Source organism: Cucumis melo, chromosome 6 (genome assembly GCF_025177605.1).
Source record: "Cucumis melo cultivar AY chromosome 6, USDA_Cmelo_AY_1.0, whole genome shotgun sequence".
Lineage (NCBI taxonomy): Eukaryota > Viridiplantae > Streptophyta > Magnoliopsida > Cucurbitales > Cucurbitaceae > Cucumis > Cucumis melo.
In genome coordinates, this window is record NC_066862.1 from 33,045,315 (window position 1) to 33,056,102 (window position 10,788).

Sequence of the window (10,788 nt, forward strand, 5' to 3'; positions counted from 1 at the left end):
GCATATGGACTTCAGAATGACTTGAATAGGAAACAGGTTCTGAAAAATCTTTAATTTCCTTAGCTCTCAGCACTGCTGTGACAACAAACTTCATGTGGTCGGGTTAAATAAACAGCAACTTAAGTACAATTTCAACCTTAAAACCGCCAAATAACATCTCCTAATTCAAAAAGTACAATCCAACGAAATAAGGACAAATGAGAACAAAAAGCTAGAAAATAACAGTTCCATGGACATTGAACACAATAATTACACCTAAATTGATCCATTTATGCCATGAATCATTAGACAACCTTCATTTTTTCAAGTTAAAATTCAAAATGTTTCCAAGGGGGTCAAATTAAAACATAAATTAACGGAAGTGTAAATGTCAAGGTCGCGGTCGAGGTCAAGATCATAGAGAGTCCTCGTTAGAGTGTGACATTCCATTTGAAATCAAAAGGAAGGTGGAGACGAGACTACAAGCACGTATAATGAAAAGAATAAAAATAAGCTGAATCCAATTAACTTCATGGATCATCACAATAAATGCCAAATTGAAAATCTAAATCTTCTATTATTTTCTAATGAAATCGAAGAGTTCAGCCCTTAAAATCTACAGCTTTGGCTTTTCAAGCTCTTGAAAAAATGTTGAGGAAGAAAGATGGAAAGGAGGAGGAAGAAGAAAGAAAAATCCAAATGAAGAAAAGATAAAGAAAGAGAAACGCCAGTAATTGGCGAATGGCGAACTGACAAATGACAAGTGGTGGCGGCGGCTGCTATAATTGAGATGTGAAGTTTAAGATGATTTAAATTTTAAACTCTAAAGTACACATAAGTCCTATTAAAAAGACCTAATCTAGCTAAAATATCAAAAACCATCAAACTACCAAAATCAAAATGATAAAGAAATGAAAAGTAAAGATGTTTGAGGCAAAGGATAAGGACCAAGTCAGTCACATGAGATGCCATCTTTGACTTTGAATTGAATACTTAAAAGTATAGATAAGAAGAAGCAAAAGCAATGACTTCTTTCTTTGACAATTCCACACAACTCCGAAAACAAAACGCGTAGGCCCATTCAACATTTTCATTATAAATACCTTCCTCCATTTTCTTTTTACAATCAAAGTTATCATTATCGTTCATAGCAGCTTTGAAGTTCGAAGATATGGCAAATAACTTGGGACCTTTTTCTATCGTTTCATCTCTTCTCTTCCTCTCTTTGGTAAGCTTAATTACCCTTCTTCATTCTCATATAATCTTTTAACATGGAACATACATAAATATATCTATATATATATATATATATATGATTATTCAACTTCAATTTTAGATCATCGGAACTAGTTTAGCGGCTCGTAATCTAAACGACAATGTGTTAGAATGGGTAAAGAAGGACCATCGCCATTTTCTTCGTGCAGTTATTCACGTATCAGATCTTGACCGTTCTATTCGGTATGTCATTATGTTTATGCTAGTTAAATTATTCATGTAGTATTATTATTCATCTTTGATTAATATTGGTTCTACTTATTGGCCTTTAAAAAAAATTAAAACTCTTAAGGGGAGGAAGTGTTTATTGTTATGACCCACGAGCTTAAACTCTTGTCCTTCTTCCTTCACAAACTGTTTAGAATCTATTCATTGTTAGCTTGCCGATTATAAATTTTAACATTGATTTAATTATATATATATAACCTAAACAATAGGTGCTCTTTAGGATCAACCTTTCTTAGGTAAGAAAATCAAACACTTGTTGCATAAATTTTCTTTTTTAGTATACTTGTTGTATAGTTCGTTAAATTTAAAGATGAAATTAAACAAACACCAAGTTATTTTGTAGTTGATTTTTGTGGAAGCAATAAACTTATCGGCCTTTAAGAATGATTTTGATTATGTCTGTAGGTTTTACACTAAAGGCTTTGGAATGAAAGTTTTAAAAAGAAGGAACTTTCCAGAACGTCAATATAGAGATGCCCTCGTTGGATTTGGACCCCAAAACACTCACTTTTTGTTAGAATTAAGACAAAGTGAGTGCACAAATAACTCATAATTGATAATGTATATATTATATTATGTCTCAAATTAACGATAATATTTGATCACACATTTTCAGGACATGATTCCAATAATGTATTTATTGGAACAGAGTTTGGACACTTTGGGATTGCCACTCAAGATGTGGGTTTTTTTCCTTCTTGTAATATATAGTTTTGTACGATATTAATATATTTCTTTAGTATTGAATTACTAATTAGTCATATATGGTCTTGTTAGGTTTATAAATCCGTGGAGAAAGCTAGAGCTAATGGTGCATTGGTGATCCAAAAACCCCAAAAAGTTAACCAAACCATGTTTGCCTTTGTGCAAGATCATGATGGCTATAAGTTTAAACTTATTCAAAGAATATCTTTTGCTGATCCTCTTGTTCAAGTTATGCTTCATGTAGAAGATTTGAATCGATCTCTCAACTTCTATACGAAGGTAACCTTTTTTGCTACTCCAAATTATAGGGATCGAGTACTCCTCACTCACTTGTTTGTTAGACAAAATTTAGCGCTCAAATTTTTTTTAGTAACATAAAAATCAAGTAGACACGAAATATTTTTTTAACAATTGCAAATATAACAAATCCAAAAAAGTTTGCAAGTACAGTAAAATTTAGACGAAAGTTCCGTGATGTGATAGAGATAGATATCACATTGCCGGTAAAAGTCTATTAATAATAAAGTTTCTCACTAATTAAAAGTCTATACGAAATAATCTATCTCGATAAATTTTGCTATTTTTTTAATCTTTTAAAAATGATGCCACCTAATACAATTAAAATTTGAAACTTTAATTTTGATTAATATTGTATGTTATATACTAGGTTAACCACACCAATCCAAAGAATTACTTTTAATTAATATTTTATGTTTTTTTTTCCTTTTTTTATTTTTGAGTGGAATTATAAGCTTGTTATTATTTAGTGATATTTTCCTTCTTGAAAAGTAATGATTTCATACACTCATAAGTTTATTTCATGAAGAAAAAAGCGAATGAATTTTTATAATATCTAATATTATTAAAATATTGTGTATGAAGTTTAATTTTGGACTAATATAATTAAAGTAATTGTGTTACTAATTTGCTATGACTTAATTAATTAATGCAGGCATTGGGCATGAAGTTGTTTGAAAAGCAAAACAATTCAACAGGACAGGTATACACATTAATTATTTAAAAATGTATTTAATTAATTGATAACTATAGTTTTATTATATAAATCTTGCAAATACTTTTAAAATTCAATTTATTGAAGTTTATGAAAATTATATATCTTTATCTAAACTTTTAATGATAGATATTTTTTGAAATCTAGCTTTGAATTATGATCTTTACTTTTGTTTAAAAAAAAAAACAATAATTACCATTCTTTTGAAAACAACCTATTTTCTTTATTTTCAAAAATTGAATTAACTTGATTTTTGAAGACATTTTGTATTGAGTGAATTAATCACAAAGTATATATATAAAAACTTCAAACTTCAAACTTGTTGTCACCCAAACAACATATATTTGTTTTTTAAAAAATGAATTATCTTTAAATTTTGTATGTTTAAAAGGAGGAATTAATTGGTTTGGAGATTTTGAAGAGTATTAAACCTATTATATAATAGGATGTAATTAATATTCTCCTCAACTAAGTATTTTAAAAATGTGTTGGTTTATAATATTTTTTTTGGGCAGATTGTTTTAGGGACTTTGGGTTATGGAATAAACCAAAGTAAAACAACAACAGTGTTGCAATTGGAAAAGAGGAAAAATATCCCTCGTGATGATGGACGAGATGGTTATTCAATGGTATGCCTAAACTTTAAACATTTTTTTCTATTTTCTTTTTATCTATGTCATATGTTATTTCTAGACACTATTTAGTCTAATTATTTTCATGCTTTCATCCATGTGTGACGTTGCTAATGTCGAACTTGAAGCATTGATTCTATTATTATAGAACCCAATGACTTTATCTATATATAGCTCAAACTAATCGTTCTGAAATTAATTAACATGTAACGAATATAAGTTATAACACTTACTAGCTAGCATCTCAAAAAGTTGATGAGACTTCACGTTGAAAAAATGGAAAGACCTCGCAATATTTATATAATTCTATGCCTTTCAAATGGTTTAGTCCAAAATAATAAAAATCAAGACTTTCTAAACCTATCAATATTATATGTTTGTTTCATTATTGCATTGACTTAATTATGAACTTTTGATTTTGGTTTCTTTTGTTTTTTTAACCTTGAAAATGTATATTTGATTTGTCTTCTTTCAACTTTAGCTCATTATGATCACTATATACTTCTAAATGTTATCTTATGTTGCAATGAGAGGTTTAAAAAAAGAGACATTTTGAAAATATGTAGAGACAAAAAATGAACCGAAGTTAAACATTGTTGGACCCCTTTTAATTAGTTATTACAATTTCGTTCGAGGGTTCCAATTTGGTAAATCTAAAATCCGAAGGTTTGACTTTTCACTCATGTAAATTCTTGTTTTCTTTTAAACTTGAGTTTGTGCCCGTGGACCTCGGATTTAGCTTGGAGTATCTTTCAGCCATATAACAAGATTTTTAAACAATAAATAGGAGAATTTAGAAATTTGAAAAGTAATCAATTAACAATATTATGATTGTTTTTTCCATTTTTCAGGTGTATATTGGTACTGACAATGTAAACAAGAGTGCTGAAGCAGCTAAGCTGGTAATGAAAGAGCTTGGTGGTAACCTAATCATCGAGCCTGTTCTACTGTCTGATATCAACGTCAAACTAACTGGCTTTTCTGACCCAGATAATTGGATAACGGTAAATAAACTTCTAATATCATCTTAAATCACTAATTTAATTGAGACCTAGGAGTAAAAACAACATTGATATAGTTAGACTCATTTTTCTTTGAAATCTTACCTTTCAACATTTTTCTTTTTGGTTTTTGATCTTCAGATTATGGTTGACAATAAAGATTATCAAAGAGGAAGGCTATGAAGAAAAACAAGAATGTAGAATGACATTTAAAATGCTAAATGTGTGAAGAGGACTATGTACATTTCTTGAAGATTGAGAGTTTATTATTCCCTTACTTCAAATTGTCTTTATTATTATAATTAATATAGTGTTGTGTTATTATATTATTTACCCTATTTTGTATTTCACTACATATAGATTTTTTTTATCAATTATATTGGTTAATGATTGTGGAATAATAATATGTCCTTTTGAGTGAATAATATGCATTAATCAAAGTTGATGATGAGCTAATTTTTTAATTAATTTTCTTTGCTTAAGAGGGCAGTTTGCAATATTTGTATGGATGGTATGTAATTGGGCTCATTTTTTTGTTGTGTTTAAAATAGTTTATTTTCTAATAGTTATTTGTTTCAATAACTCAAATTATAAAACTATATATTACTTGAGAGAAATTATATTGGGTAGAAAAAGAAAATTTGTATATCTATCGATGTTTCTTTAAATTACAAATATAGTAAAAATTCAAATTTTTTTATTAGAGTTGTTTTCAAAATGAAGCAAAAATAAATTTTAAATAAACTAAAATATATACAATTATAATAATATTTCAAAATCTATCATTGATATATCAATATCTATATTGGTAGGTTCTAAAATTTTACTATATATTTGTTAATAATTTTAACAGTTTTGTCATTCAAAATATTTTTCTTCTCTATTATTTTATTTTATTCTTGTTTTTTTAATCAAACGGTGTACTTACATTTTGATAGGGATTAAATAACAAAAATAGAACAAAGTGCGAAAATATTTACGCCGTATAGAACAATTTTAAAAAGGAAAAAAATCCACAAGCCCACAATGTGAAATAACAAAAATACTCTTGCGATTAATTAGTCACACACATGTAAAAAAATAATTTTGTACTCAGTCTAAACGATCCCATAACCAGTCTAAACGATCTTGTACCCTTGTACCCAGTCTAAACGATCTTGTACCCACACTAGTAGAAAAATGACCTACAATGACAGTTAAATGGTGTTATAAAAAGATTTCGTGACAATTATTTGCAGTCATTGATGCGGCAGTCATAGAAAGTATTTTATGGCAGTTCTACAAAACTGTCACAAAATGTGTTTTTCATGACAGAGAATAAATGTCACGAATTCTTTATTTTATGACAAATTATAAATGTCATTATTTAGATCTTATGACAGAGAATAACTGTCATTGTTTATTTTTATGACAGAGAATAAGTTTTATTATTAATCTTGTTTGACAGATACTAAATGTCATTATTTATCATTTATGACTTTTATTAACTGTCATCATTTCACCTACCATTCTTGCCCTATGTTTAATTGAATGCATGTTTTTCTTGCCACCCTGTCATTACACACACCAATACAATCACAAAGTACTATACAACACACCCATATAGAAAGAAATGGTGAATGCTTTAATATATATACTTTAATATATGTACAATTATTCGTAAAGTGTTTTTACAATGAAGCAATAAACAAGCTTTTTGAATAAGTACATTTGGACCAAAATTTGGCTACCAAACCTACAAAAAGGCCTGTAAATCAATCAATTGCCACAAATATGGCTTCACTGCTCCAATGGATTCTTGCAAAACCTAGTAAGAAAAGAAAATGATGATTGTAGCTCAGAATAAGACTTGTTATAAAAACAGGAAATAGCTCAAACACCTACAACAGACAAAGCAACAATCAAACATTTCTGATTCAAAAACCAATAACTACCAGAGGTTAGTATAAAAATAAATGAAATGACACAAATATCCACAAAGCAACAGTCATTAGTCCTAATTAATCATAAACCTTTACATTTGATGATGATTCAGCATGTAGTAAGAAATTGAAAGTGCAACCACTATTATCGGAAGCTAGTAAGAAAGGTATGTATACATTTCAAGCTTACTAAGAAATAAGAGCATCCTGAAGCCAAATTCATCCATGTTAATATTCTATAAAACAGAAAAAGCATACACTAGTAGCAAAAGGGCCTATGATGACATTTCATTTCCACACACAAAAATGACAAAGGTAAGCAGTATACGTCACAATATTTTTATACGTCACAATATTTTATCTGTGACATAGATAATAACAATGACAAGTTGAGACTAGTCTAGAAGAACTAAATGTGAGTTCACTGAGCAGAGGATAAACCTAAAACACCAGACAAGTAGTAAAGTACCTCGAAGGATAAGCCCACAAACTCAGCTAAATTAATTACAAAACTTCACACAAAGTCCAAAACCAACAACCAATAACAAAACTCAAAGCTAAAACACCTATAAGCATATCATTGGCTAAAAGCAAAAATATTGATCAAACGATGCAGTAGCACAAAGTACAAAAGGAGAGAAAAACAACATTTTTAGTGAAAATTGATTATGAAGTGTTGGGATTTGAAGTAGAAGGCTGAGAAGAAGAACTTTTAGCGCCTGGCAAGTAAAATAGAGTATCTCATCTCAGCAAATAATAAAGTTGAAAACCAAAAGAAATAAATGGAAATAAAGAAAATCTAAGAGTCACATAGTAAGAAGGGATGACAAGTATGATGTTAAAGCAAGAAACAAAAAAAGTAAAAAAGGAATAATAAAAGTATGATGTTGGCAAAAGTGACAGGGGTCGTTTGGAATAATTATAAAATCACCTTCATAGCAAAACACAACACTAATACACAACACAAAAAGCATAAAATAGTGAAAATTCTCATTTTTGCTGTAAATAGATTAAAATTATAAAATACACAACACAACACTAAATAGGACACTTAGACTCCACGTAGATATCCTGCACCAATAAAGAAACATCAAACATGTAAACTAAAGTAGTCACCAAAAGCAACTTATAATGAGTCCATGAACAAAATTATAAAATCACAAAGCAAAAAAAGAAAAAAAAACCCCATATTTTTTTATTAAGTCTCACAATTAGTTTGATTCTTGAATTGTGGTTCAAAGTTCTACATACTCTCACACAAAGCAATTATGGGTTGGAATGTAAACATTTATTATCATTTGTTCAATCTTTTAATTTGCTCCAACTAATGTACATATTTCATGAGATTTAACAAATCAAGGATGTTGTGTAGTTGTGTTGAACTCCGACAAAAAATGTCGTCATTTCATGAGATGGTTACAAAAAAGCTATCTTATTAATCAATACTAAGATGAATGGTGCAAAACAAAAAAAAAAACATCAACAAAATAAAGTTGGTTATAAAACAGCTATCTTATTAATCATGAGGTGGTTACATATAAAGTTTTAACCTTTGTTAGAGACATATCCTCAGGGACAATATATGGAGATGGGTAATCAATCATCTAAGGCAAGAAGCATAGCCTTAAGAATAAGTAAAGAGATGAGGAGAAAATGAGGCATTTAGCTATACTCACAGGAAAGTCGATATGTTTGTTGCTCTGCAAAATACTAACAACATAGTAACCTTAACAACACGAGGGAAAGAGACAACCCTACACATATACTTTACAGAGAACTTTATTTTTTCCTTTTCTTGATATAGTTTTTTTTTTCTTTTTCGCATGGGATCCAATGGAACATAAACCTTGATAATACTTTGTACTCAAAATACTACAAAAGAAGTTTAAGGAATAAGCAAGATCACCATTTTTCTACATGCCTCCTGCTGTAATTTTTCTACATCTGGTACTTTGGTCTTCATTCTAGTAATGGAATACTCTTCAATTGGGCTTGCTCTTCATACAGGCCCTTATTAAAGGCATCACCAACAACCTAAAGTGATTATATACATAACCCACTCTCACGTGGAAATAAACTTGCTAAACGGTTAAAATTTTAATTTTTAATTTGTTAACTTACCTTGGACATCAGAAGTACAAACATGATGAGAGGTAAAAATTTCAAATTATTTAAAATTTCAACCATGATGACTTACATACCCATTTGAAATTTTTGGCAAACAAACAAATCATTAATCATCCAAAACAATCAAAAACTAAAATTATGTCTTAGACCCATTTTGTATCATCAAGCAAATTCAACTTTTGTTTCTTTTTCAAGATTACTTAGTTATAACACGAGCTTCTAGAGTAACTGCCAAAGCATGTAGACAATTTTTTTATAAGAAACAATAGAGAAATATAATAAAGTCAAGAGAGGGGCACAACAAAGAGGATGAGAGGGCCCCTCACAAAGAGTAACTGATAAAGCATGGGTTTCCAATCATTGAGGATGAAAACTGGGCTATAGTTGCAAGAAAACTCCTTGTGTCTAAGACACCATAAAGAAGAAGTAAGTTGTACAGAATACAAAAGTTGTCAAAAGCAGGGCATGGGATGTAGATCTTCATTAAATTTGGCATTTCCTTTTGAATTTCACCCTTGAAGCAAATCATGTAGATAACTTAAAGTAATGATATCAGTTCACTACTTCTAGGAAAAAAGAGCTTGAAAAAGACAATGGTATGAAATTAGGAAATTTTTTCTAAAAGTTCTCTATAAGTAACTTATTTAATGATATATTTCCTCTACCTACATGGTCATGTTTTTAGAACACAGTAGCCTTGAAGAAAATGAAACAATATTATAGTATTTTTCTATTACATAGCTCAATTCTATTGTATTCTTGGCTTCATTTGTTCCTTCTGAGGGTTAATGCATCATTCTTCCAATTTTGATAAGTACTGTGAAGTTTTATTTTGAAGTATTGCTAATAAATAAAATAAGTCAAAGACTCAAAAGTCTATTCAATTATTTTAGTAAGTGAAAATCAATGATTTTTACCATATTATCTTATTTATATTTATATAGAGTCCGAAAGTTTCAGGATTTCTATTTTGCAAAATTCTTTGGAATCCTTTTATCATTTGAGAAGTAGCTCTCTAATATTCTATTTATGATGCATATTAAAGGAAACCGATATTCACAAAAATACAAATCGAACCGCCTGTGAAGAAATTCGCATTAAGAAGGGAAACCAATGAAAATACACAAAAAGTTGTTGAAAAATGAAAAAGAAATGGGAAGATGCAATGCTATTTCGTGGGCTTATAATATATAGACACGATCTAAGTTCTTTCACGCCTTTTTATGAACAGTCATCGAGGGAATGAGTGAAATCGAAGTCTTTTTAATTACATTAAAAAAGCTGACACTTTTCTTTTTTTGGTTGATTGAATTTTAAAATTGAAGGTCATCTTCGAGAGTGTCTTTGGCAACAATCTTCTAAAATGTTCATGTTTTAAAAAAACATGTAAGCACCTTAAAGTGCTATGTAAGAAACCATAGCAAAATATAGAACCAAGTATCCAAATAATTTTTCATTCACTCCAAAATTCTTAACTTGAGAAACAATCCTAAATACATCCTAAGACTAAATATTCTTTTCAATAAGAGAGGAGATTGAAATTCCTGCACTAGAAATAAAACCTAACACTAAACATGTATGACTGTAACAACTAAACTCTAGAAAATGCTTAAAGGCTACACATCATCAAAGTTTAAAATCTAACCATTCATTTTCATTCTTTTTTTCTCAAAGCTTCCTCCCATAGCCATGAAATCTCCCTTGGTCTTGATTTCCTAATTCAAAAAAAACAAAAATCAATTGAAAATAAACCAAAGGCTTCATTGAGACATTTCATCAAACACATTGTAAGCTACCAAAATGCTTCATCACATAGCCAACAATATATTTCACAAAACCATCAATATACCTTTACAGAATCACAAAATAGTTAAAATGCGTTTTTTAGTTACGATACCTTAGAGAAT

At 29.3% G+C, this 10,788-nt stretch overlaps 1 protein-coding gene across 1 annotated transcript; it reads left to right on the forward strand.

Annotated features, from left to right (window-relative positions):
* The first annotated feature begins 1,111 nt into the window (after positions 1 to 1,111).
* LOC103501576 (lactoylglutathione lyase GLX1-like) lies at positions 1,112 to 5,165 on the forward strand. Its single transcript, XM_008465183.3, has 9 exons — positions 1,112 to 1,207; positions 1,316 to 1,437; positions 1,888 to 2,012; positions 2,099 to 2,163; positions 2,260 to 2,466; positions 3,140 to 3,187; positions 3,715 to 3,828; positions 4,683 to 4,835; positions 4,974 to 5,165. Exons 1-9 carry the CDS (start codon positions 1,151 to 1,153, stop codon positions 5,013 to 5,015), a joined length of 933 nt encoding a protein of 310 aa, XP_008463405.1. The 5' UTR covers positions 1,112 to 1,150; the 3' UTR covers positions 5,016 to 5,165.
* The last annotated feature ends 5,623 nt before the right edge of the window (positions 5,166 to 10,788 follow it).

Bases quoted from the DNA above. Each gene is read 5' to 3' on its own strand.
- LOC103501576 (XM_008465183.3), top strand. From the start codon at position 1,151: ATGGCAAATAACTTGGGACCTTTTTCTATCGTTTCATCTCTTCTCTTC. The intron at 2,013-2,098 runs GTGAGTGCACAA...ACACATTTTCAG, and splicing joins TTTGTTAGAATTAAGACAAA to GACATGATTCCAATAATGTA. The intron at 4,836-4,973 runs GTAAATAAACTT...TTTGATCTTCAG, and splicing joins ACCCAGATAATTGGATAACG to ATTATGGTTGACAATAAAGA.